Source organism: Bos indicus, chromosome 22 (genome assembly GCF_029378745.1).
Source record: "Bos indicus isolate NIAB-ARS_2022 breed Sahiwal x Tharparkar chromosome 22, NIAB-ARS_B.indTharparkar_mat_pri_1.0, whole genome shotgun sequence".
Lineage (NCBI taxonomy): Eukaryota > Metazoa > Chordata > Mammalia > Artiodactyla > Bovidae > Bos > Bos indicus.
The window spans coordinates 15,255,549-15,277,039 of record NC_091781.1 but is presented as its reverse complement, the minus strand read 5'-3'; the positions used below and the strand labels follow the sequence as shown (position 1 = coordinate 15,277,039).

Below are 21,491 nucleotides of genomic sequence, written 5' to 3'. Positions count from 1 at the left end.
GTGGCTGTACTAGTTTGCATTCCCACCAACAGTGTAAGAGAGTTCCCTTTTCTCCACACCCTCTCCAGCATTTATTGCTTGTGGACTTTTGGATCACAGCCATTCTGACTGGCGTGAAATGGTACCTCATAGTGGTTTTGATTTGCATTTCTCTGATAATGAGTGATGTTGAGCATCTTTTCATGTGTTTGTTAGCCATCTGTATGTCTTCTTTGGAGAAATGTCTATTTAGTTCTTTGGCCCATTTTTTGATTGGGTCATTTATTTTTCTGGAGTTGAGCTGTAGGAGTTGCTTGTATATTTTTGAGATTAGTTGTTTGTCAGTTGCTTCATTTGCTATTATTTTCTCCCATTCTGAAGGCTCTTTGTTTTAATTGGTTCTCCCAACATTTTCCTATTGTGTTTTACCCTGTCCACTTCCCTGAGATTCCGCTTTCCATTAGCCTTTTACACCCTGCCCCCTCGCCTGACTGATCCTGTGGGCTGAGCAGAGGCCCGGCCGTCTGTGACGGCGGCAGCTCCCACTCCTGCCCTGTGCACACGTCTCCGTGCGCCTGGCAGAGGCTCTGGTTGGGAAAGCAGTGTGCTGGGGTCCTAGGCACTGCGCCTCTCAGCTTCTGGCAGCGACTCACCAGGGTTAGGGCCTGAAGACCCCGAAAGAAATCATCATCAGGGGGCGGGGGTATAGTTGATATACAGTGCTGTCTTAGTTTCGGGTGTACAGCAAAGTAAACCAGCTACACATAAGCACATATCCACTCTTTTTTAGATTCTTTTCCCATATAGGCCATAAAGTATTGAGTAGACTTCCCTGTGCTATGCAGTAGGCCCCTCATTATTCAGCCGTTTTTTACATATTAATAGTATGTATGTGTCAATCCTAATCTTCCAGTGTATCCCTCCCCACCTCTTACCCCCTGGTAACCATGAATTTATTTTCTACCTCTGTAACTTTATTTCTGTTTTGTATATAAGTTCATTTGTAACCTTTTTTTTTGGATTCCACATATAAACAGTATCCTGTGTTGTCTGTCTCTGACCTACTTCCCTAACTATGACAGTCTCTAGATCCATCCATGTTGCTGCCAGGGGCATTGTTTCGTTCTTTTTTGTGGCTGAGTAATATTCCATTATATGTATGTACTACATCTTCATCCATTCATATGTCAGTGGACACTTAGCTTGCTTATGTGTCTTGACTGTTGTGAATAGCTCCTGCACCATTCCTGTTCCCTCTACCCAGAAGCAGTCACTGCTAACAGTTTCTGGTTTGGGTTCCCCTGTATTCATCAATATAACTTTCAGTAATATACTTCCTTTTCTGATCTGTCAACTTAGACAATATTGGTTGCTATAAAAGAATTATTTAGCCCACTTATCTCATCTCCCACTTTATCCTCTAAATTTTTATTATAGTATTATTTTATAAATTATTATAGAGATTGTGTTACAGCTTTAAAAATTTCATTAAAAGATGTGTCTCTTAATATGTCAACTTTAGGCAATACCGTGTCCTCTCCTTGAACATGAGGCTATTAACTTAGGTAATCTTTCTTTGGCTTCCACTGCCCTCTTCTCTCCCAATTTTTGCTGGCTCCTTTATTATTTTTATACTCTAGATTATAAATATAATTGGCTATGATTTGTCTCCCTGTTGATTATAAAAACAGAATGAAAATTTATAATGTTATGAATATTATATACTGTTTAACCAATCATGTTATTGAACCTGAAGAGAAGGAAATATAACCCTAGGATTAATAATTTGCTTCTAAAAAAAGAACCTCCTAAGCATTCAACTCCAAAGGGTCATCTCCTGTTTTCTTTTAGTCTCTTGTAAGTCATGGTCAGATGCTGCTGTTTGTTGTTTTCCATGTTGTCCTCTTAGATTCATTCCATTTTCGTTTTCCTAAAGTAACTCCTTGAATAATTTTTGTTTTTCATACAGCACTTGTGGACAGTAAACTTCGAGTTCCTAAGTGCTCCGCAACTGTCTGCTTTTGTCCTCAAGGGTTAACTCTGTTTGTTCATCTTGCATTGGTGGTCCTCAGCCTTCTAGACCTCTGGTGGCTGGGATGGTGAGACAGGAGCTGCCGTGGCTTCCCTCTGCTGGCGTGGGTGTGCAGGCCTGTTCCCCAGAAGGGCTCTCCTGGTAGGGGATTCTACATGAGGAGAGTCCCGGAAGGTTCAGGGGCAGGGAACAGACTGGCCACCTGAGGATTTGACTGGCCTCACTCGGTCTGAAGAACTTGAGTGTCTGCCACCCTGGACATCAGCACTTCTCCTTGTTTGGCTTTTTAGCAGGGGGAGGAGGGAACCATTGGGATTTTTGGCCTTTGAGTCTTTTAACTGTGCATAAAGCACCTAACATATAATTTGGCATCTTAACCATTTTTTTTTTCTCTTCTTAATAGCTCATTTCTGGCAAATTACTTCTTTTTTTTTTTTTTTAGTTCTATTATTTATTTATTTATTTATTACTTTACAATATTGTATTGGTTTTGCCATACATCAACATGCATCTGCCACGGGTGTTCCCCATCCTGAACCCCCCTCCCACCTCTCTCCCTATACCATCCCTCTGGGTCATCCCAGTGCACCAGCTCCAAGCTTCCTGTATTCTGCATCGAACCTGGACTGGCGATTCATTTCTTATATGATATTATACATGTTTTAATGCCATTCTCCCAAATCATCCCCCGCCCTCCCTCTCCCACAGAGTCCAAAAGACTGTTCTATACATCTGTGTCTCTTTTGCTGTCTCGCATACAGGGTTGTCATTACCATCTTTCTAAATTCCATATATATGCGTTAGTATACTGTATTGGGGGAGAAGGCAATGGCACCCCACTCCAGTACTCTTGTCTGGAAAATCCCATGGACAGAGGAGCCTGGTAGGCTGCAGTCCATGGGGTCGCTAAGAGTTGGACACGACTGAGCGACTTTACTTTCACTTTCCACTTTCATGCATTGGAGAAGACAATGGCACCCCACTCCAGTGTTCTTGCCTGGAGAATCCCAGGGACGGGGGAGCCTGGTGGGCTGCCGTCTATGGGGTCTCACAGAGTCGGACACAACTGAAGCGACTTAGCAGCAGCAGCATACTGTATTGGTGTTTTTCTTTCTGGCTTACTTCACTCTGTATAATAGGCTCCAGTTTCCTCATTAGAACTGATTCAAATGTATTCTTTTTAATGGCTGAGTAATACTCCATTGTATATATGTACCATAGCTTTCTTATCCTTTCATCTGCTGATGGACATCTAGTTTGCTTCCATGTCCTGGCAATTATAAACAGTGCTACGATGAACATCTTAACCATTTTTAAGTGTGCAGGACAGTGATGTTAACAGTATGCATGTTTTGTAAAATAGATCTCTGTAGAGCTTTTTTAGCTTGCTAAACTGAAACTCTCTGCCTTCTTTTTAAATGACTGAGTAATAATCCCCCATATATAGAGACCACATTTTCTTTATCCATTCATCCGCCCATGGATATTTAGGTTGCTTCTGTCTCTTGGTTATTGCAGTGATTAGTGCTGCATTGAACGTGGATATGTAAATATCTCTTCAACACCCTGTTTTCTTTTCTTCTGGAATATGTACCTGGAAGTGGGATTCCTGGATCATATTCTAATTCTGTTTTTTACTTCCATACTGTGTTCTATAGCAGCTGCCTAATTGCTTTGGCGAGGATTTCCAGTGATATGTTGAACAGGAGTGGGAGAGGTCATCCTTGCCCTGTCAATGATCTTTGAAGAAATGCTTTCAGCTTTCCGCCATTGAGTGATGTTAGCTATAGGATTTTCAGAGCTGGCCCTTACTATGTTTAGGTACTTTCCTTATTTTCTTTTTATTGATTGAATACAGTCAATATGATATATCATGAAAAAGTTGAATTTTGTCAAATGCTTTTTTCTTTCAGTTGAAATGATCATTTCCCCCTTCATTCTATTGATGTGTTACATTACATTGATTTCTTTTCATATGTTGTGCTATCCTTATATTCCAGAAATAAAAACTACTTGGCTAAAAATAAAGGTGTATAATCCTTTCAGTGTGCTGCTAAATTCACTTTGCTAGCATTTTGTTGAGGATTTTGGCATCAATATTTATCAGGAATATTAGTCTACAGTTTCCTTGCAGTATGTTTGCCTGGTTTGGGTATTAAAGTAATTCTGACTTCAGAGAATGAATTTGAAAGTGTTCGTTTATCTTGAGTTTTTTGGGGGACAATTTGAGAAGGATTGGTGTTAATTTCTCTTTATGTATTTGGTAGAATTCTTAAAGCCGTCTGGTTCTGGGCTTTTCTTTGCTGGAAAGTTTTTTAAATCACTGATTAAGTCTTTTTACTAGTTCTATATTTCAGGCTTTTAAAATTTCTTCATGATTCAGTCTTTGTTGGTTTTATGTTTTTAGGAGTTGATCCATTTTTTTCCCCTAGATTTTTTGGCATCTAATTCTTCGTAGTAGTTTCTTATAATCCTTTTTATTTCTGGCATCAGTTGTAGTGTCTCCTCTTTCATTTCTTATTTTTGTTATTTGAGCTTTTATTCTTTGTTAGTCAGACTAAAAGTTTGTTGATTTGTTGGTCTTTTCAAAAAACCAACTCTTAGTTTCATTGATTTTTTTTGTCTATTGCCTTCTATTTTCTAATTCATTTGTTTCTGCTGTGATCTTTATCATTTCCTTCCTTCTGATAACTTTGGATTTCGTTTGGTCTTCTTTTTCTAGTTCCTTGAGCCATAAAGTGGGTTGTTGATTTGAGATATTTCCTCTTTTAATAAAGGCATTTAAGACTATAAATTTCCCTATTAGTTCTGCTTTTGCAGAATCCCATTTAAGTGTTGGCATATTGTATTTTCATTTATCTCAAAACTTTTTCTAATTTCTCTTGTGATTTCTTCTTTGGCCCATTGTTGGTTGTTGAAGAGTATGCTGTTTAATTTTCACTTAACGTTTCTTCACTTTTCAGCTTTCCTTTTGCTGTTGATTTCTAGACTCATTCCACTGTTGTCTAAAAAGATAATTGATAGAATTTCATTTTTCTTAAATTTGTTAAGATGTGTTTTGTGGCCTAACGGGTGATCTATCCTAGAGAATATTCCATGTGTGCTTTAGAAGAATATGTGTTCTGCTCTTGCTGAGCAGAGTGTTCTGCCCATGTTAGGTCCAGTTGGTCTACAGGTTTGTTCAAGTCCTCTTATTTTCTTATTGCTCTAATGTCTTGTTATTCTATCCATTATTGAAAGCAGAGTATTTAAATCTCCTATTATTATTATGTTACTGCCTACTTTTTCTTTCAGTTTTGTCAATTTTTGCATCATGTATGTGGGTACTATGATGTTAACAATATATAATTATTGTGTCTGGTGAATTGATCCTTTATCATTGTATAATGCCCTTCTTTGTCTGTCTCAGTCTTTAAAATCTGTTTTGTAAGTATGGCCACCTATTTTTGTTTGTCTTTGTTCGTTATGCTTGTTACCATTTGCATGGAGTATCTTTCTCTGTCCTTTCACTTTCATCATATGTGTTCTCATATCTAAAGTGAGACAATTAGAGCCAGCGTGTAGTTGGATCTTTTTTAATCCACTCAGCTTCTCTATGTCTTTTGATCGGGGAATGTCTGCTTACCTTTAAAGTAATTACTTGTGGTAACAAAATTATTATTGCAATTTTATTCATTGTTTTCTGTATGGTTACAGTTATTTTGTCCTTTTCCTCTCTTGATGTACTCCGTTATGTTTTGCTGATTTTTTTGGTAGTGTCTTGGTTTGATTTCTTTCTCATTTTTCTTTTATCTGTTTTCTATAGGTATTTCTTTGTGGTTAACATGGAGAATGCATAAAAAATCTTATAATAGTCTATTCTAAAAATGATTAAAAAAGAACTTCAGTCATGTACAAAATCTCTACTCTTTTATGTTTCCCCTCATTACACAATTTTATAGTTATAGTTATTTTAATGAATTTATCCTTTAAATTCTACACCAGAGTCAAAAGTGATACACCACTACTGTACACTGTTTTTGTCAATGTTTTACCTTCACAAGAAACTTTTATATTTTTATATACTATTGTGTTGCTGTCTAGCACTCTTTCATTTTAACTTGATGGACTCTGTTGAGCATTGCCTGTAAGGAAGATGTTGGTGATGAATTCCCTTAGCTTTTGTTTATCTGGAAAGGTCTTATTTCTCTATCATTTTTGAAAGATAGTTTTGCAGGATATAGTATTCTTGGTTGGCAGGTTTTTACTTTCAGCCCTTTAAATATGTCATTTTAGTCCCTTTTGGCCTGAATTTTTCTCCGCTAAGAACTCCTCTGATAATCTTATGGGATCTTCCTTGAACATGACACGTGTCTTGCTACTTTTAAGATTCTCTCTTTGTCCATTGACAGTTTTATTACAGTGTATCTCAGTATCAGATTCTTTGGGTTCATCCTAGTTGAAGTCTTTTAAATTTCTTGAATTTGGATGTCCATTTTATTCCTCAGATTTCGAGAGTTTTTGACCATTATTTCATCAGATAAGCTCTCTGCTTCTTTCTCGCTCTTCTCTTTCTGAGATTCCTACGATGCACATATTGGTCTTCTTGCTGATGTACGTTGTTGTTCAGTCGCTCAGTCATGTCCCACTCTTTGCGACCCCATGGACTGCAGCATGCCAGACTTCCCCATCCTTCACCATCTCCCAGAACTTGCTCAAACTCATGTCCATTGAGTCAGTGATGCCATTCAACCACCTCATCCTCTATTGTCCCCTTCTCCTTCTGCCTTCAGTCTTTCCTAGCATCAGGGTCTTTTCCAGTGAGTTGGCTCTTTGCATCAGGTAGCCAAAATATTGGAGCTTCAGCATCAGTCTTTCTAATGAATATTCAGAATTGATTTCCTTTAGGATTGACTGGTTTGATCTCCTTGCTGTCCAAGGGACTCTCAAGAGTCTTCTCCAGCACCACAGTTTGAAAGCATCGTTTCTTTGGCATTCAGCCTTCTTTATGGTCCAACTCCACATCCATACGTGACTACTGGAAAAACCATAGCTTTGACTAGACGGCCCTTTATTGACAAAGTAATGTCTCTGCTTTTTAATATGCTGTCTATGTTTATCATAACTTCTTTTCCAAGGAGCAAGCATCTTTTAATTTTGTGACTGCAGTTACCATCTGCAGTGATTTTGGAGCCCAAGAAAATAAAGTCTTTCCCTGTTTCCATTGTTTCCTCATCTATTTGCCATGAAGTGATGGGACCAGATGCCATGATCTTAGTTTTCTGAATGTTGAGTTTTAAGCCAGTTTTTTCACTCTCCTCTTTCACTTTCATCAAGAGGCTCTTTAGTTCCTCTTTGCTTTCACCCTTCACTGCCATAAGGGTGCTGTCATCTGCATATCTGAGGTTATCCATACTTCTTGCAATCTTGATACCAGCTTGTGCTTCATCCAGCCTGGCATTTTGCGTGATGTACTCTGCATGTAAGTTAAATAAGTAAGGTGACAATATACAGCATGGACATAACTCCTTTCCCAATTTTGAACCAGTCTTTTGTTCCATGTCCAGTTCTAACTGTTGCTTCTTGACCTGCATACAGACTTCTCAGGAGGCAGGTAAGGTGGTCTCTTATTCCCATCTCTTTAAGAATTGTTCAAAAAAAAAAAAAAAGAATTGTTCAGTTTGTTGTAATCCACACAATCAAAGGCTTTTGTGTAGTCAATGAAGCAGAAGTAGATGTTTTTCTGGAATTTTTGTGCTTTTTCTGTGATCCAACGGATGTTGGAAATTTGATCTCTGGTTCCTCTGCCTCTTCAAAATCCAGCTTGTACATCTGGAAGTTCTTGGTTCACACTGTTGAAGCTTGGAGACTATGAAACCTGGCTGATGTACCTTACGTATCACTTTTTTATAAATACTTACTTGTTTTATTTTTGGCTGTGTCAGATCCTGGATGAGGCGCATGGGATTTCGTTGCCATGTGCAGGCTTTCATCGCAGCACAGGCGCTTCTTTCTGCTTGTGCTGCTTGGGCTCGTCAGCTGTGGTGTGTGGGCTTAGTTGCACCATGGCATAAGGGATCTTAGTTTCCCAACCAGGGAAAGAACTTGCATCCCCTGCACTGGAAGGTGGATTCTCAACCACTGGACCACCTGGCAAGTCCCTCCACTGTGAATCTTAAGCTTTCTTCATCTATCTTCTTTTTTTTTGCTCTTCTGACTCAGTAATTTCAGGTAAGCTGTCTTAGGGTTCATGGTTATTTTCTTCTCCTTGAGCAAGTTTGATGTTGAACCCATCTAGTGAACTTCTCAATTTAGTTATTGCATTCTTCAGCTCCAGAATTGGTTTAGTTCTCTATTTTTTTTTTAATAGTTTTATCTCTTTGTTGATATTTTCACTTTGTTTATTCATCATTTTCCTGATTGTGATTAGTTTTTTATCTGTGTTCTCTTGTAATTCATTAAGCTTCTTTAAGATGATTGTTTTGCATTCTTTGCCATATAATTTATAGATTTCTGTTTATTTTGGGTCTTTTTTGAGATTTATTATTTTTCTTTATTGTGTCATATTTCCCTGTTTGTGTTGTTGTTAAATTTTGCTGAGATTTGGGCACTTGAAAAAACAGCCACCTCTCCCAATATTTACAGACTAGCTTTGTACAGGCAGAGACCTCCATTAGTCAGCCCAGCTAGAAATTCTGGGAATGTCTCAAACCTTTTCTGGAGATGGTGTCTTTGCTAGATTCGTTCATATAGTTTCCCAGTTAGAGAAGTCTGCTTGTTATCTTTTTTTTTTTTTAATTAATTTTATTCTATTCTCAAACTTTACATAATTGTATTAGTTCTGCCAAACATCAAAATGAATCCACCACGGGTATACATGTGTTCCCCATCCTGAACCCCCCTCCCTCCTCCCTCCCCACACCATCCCTCTGGGTCGTCCCAGTGCACCAGCCCCAAGCATCCAGTATCGTGCATTGAACCTGGACTGGCATCTCGTTTCATACATGATATTTTACATGTTTCAATGCCATTCTCCCAAATCTTCCCACCCTCTCCCTCTCCCACAGAGTCCATAAGACTGTTCCATACGTCAGTGTCTCTTTTGCTGTCTCATATACAGGGTTATCGTTACCATCTTTCTAAATTCCATATATATGCGTTAGTATACTGTATTGGTGTTTTTCCTTCTGGCTTACTTCACTCTGTATAATAGGCTCCAGTTTCATCCACCTCATTAGAACTGATTCAAATGTATTCTTTTTAATGGCTGAGTAATACTCCATTGTGTATATGTACCACCGCTTTCTTATCCATTCATCTGCTGATGGGCATCTAGGTTGCTTCCATGTCCTGGCTATTATAAACAGTGCTGCAATGAACATTGGGGTACATGTGTCTCTTTCCCTTCTGGTTTCCTCAGTGTGTATGCCCAGCAGTGGGATTGCTGGATCATAAGGCAGTTCTATTTCCAGTTTTTTAAGGAATCTCCACACTGTTCTCCATAATAGCAAATGAAGCAACCGACAAACAACTAATCTCAAAAATATACAAGCAACTCCTACAGCTCAACTCCAGAAAAATAAATGACCCAATCAAAAAATGGGCCAAAGATCTAAATAGACATTTCTCCAAAGAAGACATACAGATGGCTAACAAAGACATGAAAAGATGCTCAACATCACTCATTATCAGAGAAATGCAAATCAAAACCACTATGAGGTACCATTTCACACCAGTCAGAATGGCTGCGATCCAAAAGTCTACAAATAATAAATGCTGGAGAGGGTGTGGAGAAAAGGGAACCCTCTTACACTGTTGGTGGGAATGCAAACTAGTACAGCCACTATGGAGAACAGTGTGGAGATTCCTTAAAAAACTGGAAATAGAACTGCTTGTTATCTTTTGAAAAAAGGGTTTGTAATCTCTTGCTCCCTCTGGTGTCTAACTTTAGTATTGCAATTTCTCTGGTATTTTCAACAATCTCTCTCTTGTTCTCATTGCCCCCGCCCGCCCCAGGCACGCAAAGTATGAAGGATCCTCTCCAGTGCTCTGAGTCTATTGAGACAGTAACCAGTTCCTAGGGAATTCCTTTGATAGGATGGAACATTGAATGTATGTTTCATTTCTCTACTCTTAAAGGAGAAGCCGAGAGTAGATATTTTCTCCCACTTGTGCCAAGTCTTTAGTAGGAGTCTGGTATGACCTTGGTCTCAACTTTCTTGGGCCTGGCAACCCCACCCAAGGAGCTCTCCCAGAAGACGACATGTTTTCTTTAAAGGGCAAGTCTTTGGCTTTAGTTCAACAGTAGAACTTGCGGTTTCTCTGTTACAGGGTGGCATGATTTTGGTGCTCTCGCAGGAGAAGATGAGCACACATCTTTCTACTCTGCCACCTTGAACCAGTCTCACAGGTGGCATGAGAAAGGACCTCCTATGGCCCCAGGTTTTCTGAAGGCAATTCTTTAATGCATTCACTTTGGTGCTAACTCCCTGCCCCAATCCTTTCCTTTTGTGAGGCTGAATCCCACATTGGTTTTCTTCTGAGTCTCCTTTGGGAGGACCTGCCTTTGTCTCAGGAGACTTGAGCAGCACTTTCCACTCCATAAGCCCTATATCCAGAAGTTCTGGCAAATTGTCTTGCTTTCCAGTCTTGTTCTTTTTAGATTATATGTTTTGTCATTTCAGGAGACCCTGGGGAGGTAGGATAAGACGTGTGCATGCTTGATCTACCATTTTAAAATGAAAATCACTGAGTTTTTTCCCCTTAAGTGCTTGATTCAATAATTTTTTCTGTTTCATTAATCATTTATTAATTGGCACTTGGCATTTAATTTATCTGATGATGAGGAGAGGATGCTTTTTTGAAGGACTTTCTTTTATTCAGTGGGCTTTGAATGAAAAGAGGTAACCTGGCAGACCTACCTCTGTAGAAATCAAATTAGCTTTACAGAATTCCAAGAATTTATCTCTATTTGCATTTTCCATGTCAGCAGACACAGGGTTTGGGGCACACTGCTACAAACACAGCTGCTACTATCGATCATATTATGAATTTTCTAGTTTTTATAAAAATGGTTCCACTTGCTCACTGTGCATCTGGCTACTAGACTCCCAAGAGTCTGACAGCCCTGCAGTGACCACAGGTGAGCAACGTGGCGATGGCAGAACTTTACCGCTGGCACCAGATAGCGCGTAGCTTCTGACTGCCAACTTTCTCTGGTCCTGCCTGTTCCTTTCCCAGGAAGATACGCTATAATCACTATTTGAAGCATGTTGTTACGGGTCGCCAACTCCTTTGTATTGGTTAGTTTCAGCATTCTACCCATTGCCCCACCCTACCCTCACTTTTTCTTTTCTCCTTTACTTTGTTTAGAATAAAGTTTGTGAGTTTCATTTTAAAGGAAGATAGTTGGCAAAGAATCACAATCATGGCCCACAAAATGTCTTCTCTTTTCACAGACAGGCTATGAAAATCCAGCCCAGCTATTCATTTCGAGGGTGTTTTTCTTCAAATCTGAGCAGATTTATATTTTATCTTAGGCTTTCTTTTATTTATGAAAACAAGTAAAAATAGCTAAAATGCTTTTTACAATTTTTTTCCTCTGTTCAGTTAGCATAAAATAGTTCCCAGCCTTGAACACATTTTCTGTGGGAAAAATATAAACGAGATTTTAAAAATTGATCTTTTGAAACACAGTGCTATAAATGTTATTTAGGTTTCTAGGCTAGACTACAAAAGCTTACTTAATCTATCATGATGCTCATCTTGAATTCTGGATCCTGGTATAAGAACTCAATAAGAAGAAAGTGAGGTCTAATTTGTCCTTTGCTGATCATTCAGACAATGTGGGTTGCTCTCTGCTTCTTTCTTTTTTTCTATTTGTTTCCAATAAGGAATGATTTGCTTTTCTCTCTTCCCCACAATGAATTTTTTTAACTTTTTATTTTATATTGAAATATAACCGATTAACAGTGTTGTGATAGTTCCAGGTGGACAGCAAAGGGACTCAGCTCTACATGTACATGTATCCATTCTCCCCCAAACTCCCCTCCCATCCAGGCTGCCACATAACCGTCTCTGCTTCTCTCTACCCCTCTTCCTTGAAGCTGGTTCCGTGTGTGGAAGTTCCTGTGGTGGTGCCTTCCGCATCCCACTTCCTAGCACTCATGGTGTGGTGGGTGGGGGGCGTATACAGTGAGAGAGAACGTTTGCTGTGCTGTGCTTAGTTGTACTTGGTTGTACTTAGGCCGACTCTTTGAAACCCCACCGACAGTAGTTCGCCAGTCTCCTCTGTCTGTGGGGATTTTAAAGGCAAGAATACTAGAGTGGATTGCCATGCCCTTCTCCAGGGGATCTCCCCAACCCAGGGATCAAACCCAGGTCTCCCACTTTGCAGGCAGATTCTTTACCAGCTGAGCCACCAGGGAAGCCCCAGAATGTCTGCTAACTCCAGCCAATTAAATTAATAATTTGTGAATGGTGGTGCTTCTTAACCCTCCCAGAGTATTTTCACTTTTTAAAGATGATATGCATTAATCTAAATAAATCTGTAATAGGTGGAACTTCTGAAACTGTAGCCAAGTGGGGGAATAATCGATGTTCAGAAGATTTTGAGAGATAAAGTGAAAGAAGGCCACCATCAAAGCAATCTGGCCCTGCAGCAGTGCACTCTGTATTTGCACACTGTACGAATGCACAGTGATTGCTGTCTCCAGCTTCCTGGGCTCGAGATTAAAAGCCAGACTCTCTGAGCTACAGGTTGTGTGGTTTGGGTCTATTTACTGGGCACGTGGGCAGTGGTGACCAGATGGGTTAGGAGCCAGGTGGGGCCCGTGTAGTTCATCTGTTACATGAGGAGTAGAATCCCTGTGTTCTTTTCCACGTAAATATTTTTTCCTGCACAAAAATAATGCATATCTGTTAAAGACTAAAGATAAAGAGATCGCCCAAAGTGCCACCATCCAAACAAACTTTCATTATGGACATGTTGATATTTTTTCCAGTCTAGCTAAAAGAGTTGGCATTTTTATTTTGTTCTTTGAGACCCTTCCCCCCCCCCGCCCCCCCGCCCCCCGCCCCCCGCTGAGGACTGTGATTACCTGTTTTGAGGAAAGGATATTTACTGATGATTTGCAATTAGTTCTGTGAAAGAAAAGTGAGGACCCTACATGTGATTCTCACCTGTCCATCCTGGTTTTAAGTATTAAGTTGCATATCCTAAGCAATAAATGCCTTTTAAATTTCTGTGGTCTCAAACGTATTCCCTTCAGTACTGTTGACACTCATGGTCACCCATCGCTCCTCGCCAGGGACCGTGCAGACTCCCTGTTTATGGCTAGCCTTCACCTGGCACTCATCCTGGCTCTGTTCCCTGGGACTCCTTCCAGGATCTTCAGCTTTGACCGTGCTCCCCTCTGCCCCAAAGCCTCTCTCATGTTGAGGACTTACATCTTTAAAGAGCAAACCCCCGGCCAGCCCAGGCCTCCCTCCAGATGGGCCCTGGGCCCTCAGCCCTCCTTGACAGGCAGACTCTCTGAAGCCTGTCGCTGGTCCCTCCCTCCTCCAGCCTCACCCGCCAGGCTCTTCTCAGCCCTCTGAGTCTTGCCTCTGTGACCACTCCCACCAGGGCCACCGGAGGCTGCTGCTGGGTACCCCAAAACTTTCTTCCTCAGGCTTCGTGTAAACTTGACCTTCCAACACCCGCCTTGACTGGCTTCTTTCTCTCCGCTTTGCGTGCGTCTTTCCGGAGCCGCCTGGTTTCTGCCTGCCCCCGGCTGCTGCTCTCAGGCTTCTTGCTGACCCCTCCCCTTTGCCTGTCATTCATGTTTCGGTTCCCCGCTTCCATCCTCCGCCGTCGTCTCACTGCATCTCATCTGTTCTCCTTCACCGCACAGCCTTGGGCAACTCGTCCATTCCCGTGGCTTCATCGGCCCCTTGCCCACACATCAGTGATCCCAGATCTCTGCCTCCAGCCCTCCCACGAACTTGAGACCTGTCTATCACACCGCGTGCTGATGTCTATCTGCATTTAGACACTCCCCCAGATAGCTAAAAATCTATAGCCCGTGCAGACCCCTCCTCCCCTTCAACTGCCCCTCATCCTGGGCTTATCATTTGAGTGCACGAGTCCCCTTAACTTCTGCTGACGAGCCCCCCAGTGATTCCTGGAGCTGCAGCCCCACTGCTCTCCCGCACACTCCAGTGTCCCTGCTGACTTGCCTGCACTTGCACACTTGTTCACTCCCCCCACCACAGCCAGAGAAGTCTGATGGAGTCATCTGCATTCATGCCTTCAGCTCCGCCTCACTCCTCTGCCAGGTTATGCAGCTCCCGTGTCACTTGGCTTCCGGTTGCCTCTACAACCCCTCTCTCCTCAGCACCCCCAGCCCTTTATGTGTGTGTCCTCTCTCTGGAAACACTTCAGCCCCCTTCTCCTTGCTGAGATAATTCCTTCTCATCGGTCAGGTCTCTGCTCAAACTCACTTCCTTCAGGGAATCCTCTCTGACCTAGTGAAAGTTGGGATTCCTGCTGGTCTAAGTGCCCCTGGTCCCAGTGTAGACCCAGCAGTAATACTCCCACATGGCAACGTGGTGGCCTGTCTTTACTCATCTCCCCACCTAGACTGGGAGCCAGAACATCTCTTTTGCTGCAGTGTTAAGGACACTTAGTCGTGAACAGAGGGGATACACCCAGGGCTGCCTCCTTGTTGGCTTTCGGTGGTGCCGGGGGCCAGTGAAGAATGCTTGGCTGTGTGGCTTGTGGAGGCTCTTCAAGAGCGTGACCCTGGAGCTGTTCAGTGGGAAGTTAAAAGCTTGAAATAAGTAGGTCTACTGGGAACCTATGCTGAAAATATAATTCTAAAGAAAATGATTTCTCTGCATATGGGCTTTTAAAAGCATTTTTTCTAATAGGGTATTTTTAGGAAAGTACACTGTAGAGTTGCTGTTCAGCTGCTCAGTCGTGTCCAACTCTTTGCGACCCCATGGACTGCAGCATGCCAGGCTTCCCTGTCCATCACCAACTCCCGGAGCTTGCTCAAACTCATGGCCACTGAGTCTGTGATGCCATCCAACCATGTCATCCTCTGCTGCCCTCTGCTCCTGCCTTCAGTCTTTCCCAGCATCAGAGTCTTTTCCAGTGAGTCGGCTCTTCACATCAGGTGGCCAAAGTACTGGAGCTTCAGCATCTGCCCTTCCAATGAATATTCAGGGTTGAATTCCTTTAGGATTGACTGGTTTGATCTCCTTGCAGTCCAAGGGACTCTGAAGAGCTTTCTCCAGCACCACAGTTCAAAAGCAGCAAATCTTTGGTGTTCAGCCTTCTTTACTGCCCTACTCTCACATCCATACATGACTTCTGGAAAAACCATAGCTTTGATTATATGGACCTTTGTCAGCAAAGCGATGTCTCTGATTTTAATATGCTGTCTAGGTTCATCATAGCTTTTTTCAAGGAGCAAGCATCTCTTAATTTCATGGCTGCAATCACAGTTCACAGTGATTTTTGGGGTCCCAAAAAATAAAGTCTTACTGTTTCCATTTTTACCCTATCTCTATGCCATGAAGTGAAGGGACCAGATGCCATGATCTTAATTTTTTGAGTTGGGTTTTAAGCCACCTCTTTCACTGTCCTCTTTCACTTTCATCGAGGCTCTTTGGTTCCTCTTTGCTTTCTGCCATTAAGGTGGTGTTATCTGCATATCTGAGGTTATTGATATTTCTCCCAGCAATCTTGATTCCTGCTTATGATTCATCCAGCCTGGCATTTCACATCATGAATTCTGCGTATCAGTTAAATAATATACAGCCTTGACATACTCATTTCCCAATTTTGAACCGGTCCTTTGTGCCATGTCCGGTTCTAACTGTTGCATCTTGACCTGCATACAGGTTTCTCAGGAGGCAGGTAAGGTGGTCTGGTATTCTCATCTCTTTCAGAACTGTCTACGGTTGGTTGTGATTCATACAGTCAAAGCTTTAGCTTAGTCAGTGAAGCAGAAGTAGATATTTTTCTGAAATTTTCTTGATTTTTCTATGATCCAACAGACGTGGGCAGTTTACTGATCTCTAATTCCTCTGCCTTTTCAAAATCCAGCTTGTACATCTGGAAGTTCTCAGTTCATGTACTGTTGAAGCCTCAGTTCAGTTCATTCCGACTCTTTGTGACCTCATGTACTGCAGCACTCCAGGCCTCCCTGTCCATCACCAACTCCCAGAGCTTACTCAGACTCATGTCCATTGAGTCGGTGATGCCATCCAGCCATCTCCTCTGTCATCCCCTTCTCCTCTGCCTTCAGTCTTTTCCAGCATCAGGGTCTTTTCCAATGAGTCAATTCTTCACATCAGGTGACCAAAGTATTGGTTCAACATAGGTCCTTCCAATGAATATTCAGGACTTATTTCCCTTAGGATGGACTGGTTGGATCTCCTTTCAGTCCAAGAGGTTCTAAAGAGTCTTCTCCAACACCGCAGTTCAAAAGCATCAATTCTTCAGTGCTCAGCTTTCTTTATAGTCCAACTCTCATATCCATACATGACCACTGGAAGAACCATAGCTCTGACTAGATGGACCTTTGTTGGCAAAGTAATGTCTCTGCTTTTGAATATGCTGTCTAGGTTGGTCATAGCTTTACAGTATGAAAAGACAAAAAGATAGGACATGTTGAAGCATAGCTTGAAGGATTTTGAACATTATCTTGCTAGCATGTGAAAGGAGTGCAATTGTGCAGTAGTTTGAACATTCTTTGGCATGGCCCTTCTTTGGGCTTGTAATGAAAACTGACCTTTTCCAGTCCTGTGGCCACTGCTGAGTTTTCCAAATTTGCTGACACATTGAGTGCAGCACTTTCACAGCATCATCTTTTAGGATTTGAAATAGCTCAACTGAAATTCCATCATCTCCACTAGCTTTGTTTGTAGTAATACTTTCTAAGGCCCACTTGACTTCATGCTCCAGAACGTCTGGCTCTAGGTGAGTGACCACACCATCACGTTTATCCGAGTTATTAAGACCTTTTTTGTACAGATCTTCTGTGTATTCTTGCCACCTCTTCTTCATCTCTTCTGCTTCTGCTAGGTCCATACCATTTCTGTACTTTATTGTGCACATCTTTACATGAAATGTTCCCTTGGTATCTCTAATTTTCCTGAAGAGATCTTTAGTCTTTCCCATTCTATTGTTTCCCTCTGTTTCTCTGCATTTTTCACTTAGGAGGGCTTTCTTATCTCTCCTTGCATTGTTCATTTAAGAAAGCTGTCTTCTCTCTCCTTGCTATTCTTTGGAACTCTGCATTCAGATGGGTATATCTTTCCCTTTCTCCTTTGAGTGGTTCACTATAGAGAACCCCAAAGGTTGTTGCTATGTAAGTGTGTTAACCATGTTAAAATGACCTCCTGTTTTAACTAGTATTGTCTAATCAATATCAAGTTCTTTTCAATTCAAGAGAGTTTTATGGACATTTCATATGGAAACCCGGAGAAGGCAATGGCAGCCAACTCTAGTACTCTTGCCTGGAAAGTCCCATGGGCAGAGGAGCCTGGTAGGCTGCAGTCCATGGGGTCGCTAAGAGTCGGACATGACTGAGTGACTTCACTTTCACTTTTCACTTTCATGCATTGGAGAAGGAAATGGCAACCCACTCCAGTGTTCTTGCCTGGAGAATCCCAGGGACGGGGGAACCTGGTGGGCTGCCGTCTATGGGATCGCACGGGGCTGGACACAACTGAAGCGACTTAGCAGCAGCAGCAGCAGCATATGAAAACCATGAGGACCAAGGTCTGTGGCAGCCTTTCCCGGTCTCCCAGTAGCTGATCCTGGTTCCCAAAGAAGAGTTGACACATCTCATAAGTCCCCTGTGTGCAAGGGAAAACCTCGGCAGGGTCTTCTTTCTCAGCAATTACTACTGAGACTCCAAAGAAGAGAAAATGGGGACAGACTTGTTAGGAGAAATGGAACAGGGCCCATGCCTGGATCATGGTGGGGCTCTGGCAACCTGAGGGCACACCACGCCATTTATAAAAAATAAAGGCGATTTCCTGCCTTAATTCTTCTGCTAAAGAGGTTAAGTCTTATATAAAATTATATCTCAGTAGTCCAGTGGGATGAAATAATGATACAGTATAGCTCTTTCTGAATTATTCATTTCTTATTTGTAGATTATATCCAGGTTCCTGTTAATTCACTTGGTTCAGAATTGCAACACATGATGTCATCTGTTTTATTTCCTTGTTTTCACATTCCAGACACCTAGTCAGTATCTTCCAATGCCTTCTTTGATCATGACAGTCACATTTCAGAGAAGACTACCCTTCCCTAGTCCATTCCAGACCTCCTATTAATGCCAGGCAGTCCCCGGCCTGCCCTGGGCTTCTGCCGGTTTTCAAGTCTTTGTGTTGAATTATTGCTTGTTCTGGCATGATGCTGATTTCCTCCATTATTTCATGCTTCTCCCAGGAGATATCCACATGTTATTATCCTTCATCCCTCATTTGAAAATATCACAATAAAGAAATCACTTATTTTTTTTAAACTGTCTTTTCTGCTAATTATTCAGTGCCACATATCTTAGAGGCTGTTCCCTCTCCTTCAGTGGTTTTCTTCATGCCTAATACCTACCTTGAATTTTTATTTTACAGCCTTTGATATTTACTAATTCATGCCATCATCAAAGAGGCAACTTTATTCTTACAACCATTCAGGTTTCTGTGGGTGTTGGCCCTGGGTCACAAGATGATGGCAGCATTAGAGAAACACTGAGTTGAGGCTGCACGTCTGAGCAGCAGACTTAGCAGAGGAAGCGGTCCCTGCTGGCTTATTTCTGCAGAGAAAGAAGCATAATCACAAACCTCATATGATTATTTTAGAGAACCTCTATATGGCGTTGGTAGAGAAGAGAAATAAAATAGCCAGGTTCTAAGTTTCCCGTGTTGTAAAGAGAGAGGACATACTCTACCTGTCTGTATTCTGCCTCACAATATATGGAGCCTGCAGCATAAAGTAGTACATTAGTCAGTTAGCTCATCAATACTTATTGATTGTCATTTCATGAAAGACACTGCAGCAGACACTGCTGGGGCAGCAGAGGACTCAAGGCCCCTGCTGTTTAAGGCACATGCATGTTTCATGTAACTCAGCCTGAAGCACAGCACAGCGGAGGGTGTGGTTACACAGAGAGAAACATGTGAGTGCACATGTGGCACCCTAAATATACTGGGAATTAAGACACAAGTAGAAGAATGCATTTTGTGGTAGACTTTTTAGAACAAACTTCATTTTTCATTGAGCCTAGCATATGGTATCATTGTAAGGGAATAACTGGTTTTAAAAGAAGAAAGCAAAGTAAGACAGTAATGATTGAGTGGCCACAGTAGGGTGAAATGAATAGAAGTTACGGGCCTGGTTGATCTGTGGCTCATCACAGGCCAGTAGTTGGAAGTGACCCAAGATTAATGAGCAGGATCGCAGTGTTTCGGCGCTAACTTGCCTCCTTGCCCACATGGTCCAGGGTGTCCCGGCAACGTGTGCTTGTTCTTCTTTTCAGCACATGCTCCTGGCTTTGAAGTTCATCCTTGCATTTGCCATACCTGATAAGCCACGGCATATCCAGATGAAACTGGCCAGATTGGAATTTGAATCTTTGGAGGCGCTCAAGCAGCAGGTAAGGGCAGCTGTCCTGAGAATAAGAATGTATTTCTTTAGCAAATGCCAGGAGACATAAATCGGAGAATTGCTGCTCAGCACTTCCTGCAGCCTTGAAGTTAACCAGTTTAAGTAAGTATAGAAGATTCCAGTTTATTTTCTTTCATTTGTATTTGGATATAGTTGACAATCAATTGCATTCGTTTCAGGCGCACAGCAAAGTGATTCAGTTATACACACACATGCATCTGTGCTTTCTCAAATTCTTTAAGTTCTTACAGAATAGTGAGCACACTTCCCTGTGCTACGCAGTATAGTTACGTATTTCAGATATAGTAATGAATGTATTTCAGCCCCAAACTCCCTATTTACCCCTCCCCCATACCTTTCCCCTTTGGGAACCGTAAGTTTGTTTTCTATGGTTATGAGTCTGTTTCTCATTTTTACAAATAAGTTCACTTGTGTCGTTTTTTTTTTTTTTTTTAGATTACACATATAAGTGATACCACATGATGTTTGTCTTTGTCTCACTTACTTCACTCAGAATGATAATCTCCAGGTCAGTCCATGTTGCTGCGAGTGGCATTATTTCATTCTCTTTGATGGCTAAGTGAGACTCCATTGTGTGTATGTACCTCAACTTCTTTATCCATTCACTTGTCGATGGGTGTCCAGGTTGCTTCCATTCCTAGCTATTGTGAGTAGGGCCGCTGTGAACACTGGGGTAATGTGTCCTTTTCAGCTGTGGTTTTCTCGGGGTATATGCCCAGCAGTGGGATTGTTGAGTTGTGTGGTAGTTTCATTCCTAGTTTTTAAGGAATCTCCATACCGTCTTCCATAGTGGCTGTATCATTTTGCATTCCCACCAGCAGTGCAAGAGGGTTTCCTTTTCTCCACACCCTTTCCAGAATTTGTTGTTTGTAGATTTTTCAATGATGGCCATTCTGACCTGTGTGAGGTAATAATACTTCATTGTAGTTTTGACTTGCATTTCTCTAATAACGAGCAATGTTGAACACCTTTTCATGTGTCTATTAGCCATCTGTATGTCTTCTTTGGAGAAATGTTTGTTTCAGCCTTCTGCCCACTTTTTGATTGGGTTGTTTGTTTTTCTGGTATTGAGCCAAATAAGCTTCTTATATATTTTGGAGATTAATCCTTGGTCAGTTGTTTAATTTGCTATTATTTTCTCTCATGCTGAGGGTTGGCTAATAATAATTGTAATGATCAGTCAGACCAGAAGAAAATTTAGATATTTATCTTGAGACTTCTGTTCATAGGAAATTTTAAAGTCTTCTTAAGTTTCCATTTTGTGCATAAAATTATTACAGCAAAGTATTAAAAAGTGATTGATAAAGACTTTCAAGCAAAAAAATATTTGATTAGGGTAAGATTCTTTGGAAGAAGTGGAAAGAAAATAGTACTTCAAGAAAGGAGAAAAGGAAAAACAAAATTTTTACTTATCATTAGGAGTATATTTGTGTCTCTTGAATGGATGGTGGTGGATATCACATCACTATAATGTTAAGCATTTCTTGGATATCTTTAAAAGAGTGACCTTAGAATTTACTTTTAAAATGTCAATATTCACAGTATGCTAGAAAATACATTTTGCAGCTATTTTAATTTATGATGAAATATTAGATGTCAGCTTAAAATTGTATGGGAGGGCATTTGGCATTCAAAACTTTTAGGGGTGATGTAAGCAGAAATTGTTTTAATTGAACAGCATTGTCTATGGAAGAGTTTTGGTAAATCAGGTTTCTCCACTGATTCCATTTCTAGTGAAGTTTCATAGACTGGGGCAGGCTGGCTGTGTACACACCTTTCCTCCAGGTCAAGGAGGTCTTATTTCATGTTAGT

At 41.3% G+C, this 21,491-nt stretch overlaps 1 protein-coding gene across 5 annotated transcripts in view; it reads left to right on the top strand.

Annotated features, from left to right (window-relative positions):
- The window catches only part of ANO10 (anoctamin 10), a 229,148-nt gene that overhangs the window by 153,504 nt on the left and 54,153 nt on the right, over positions 1 to 21,491 (top strand). For 3 of the 5 annotated variants that reach the window (XM_070776189.1, XM_019984444.2, XM_019984443.2), the window contains exon 12: positions 19,531 to 19,647. The exons of 1 other annotated variant lie outside the window; for it this stretch is intronic. In XM_070776189.1, the coding sequence (XP_070632290.1) occupies positions 19,531 to 19,647 (117 nt within the window). Of the gene's footprint in view, positions 1 to 19,530; positions 19,648 to 20,114; positions 20,188 to 21,491 lie in introns of all 5 variants that reach the window. One more of the 5 variants, XM_070776190.1, reaches the window with a different exon arrangement.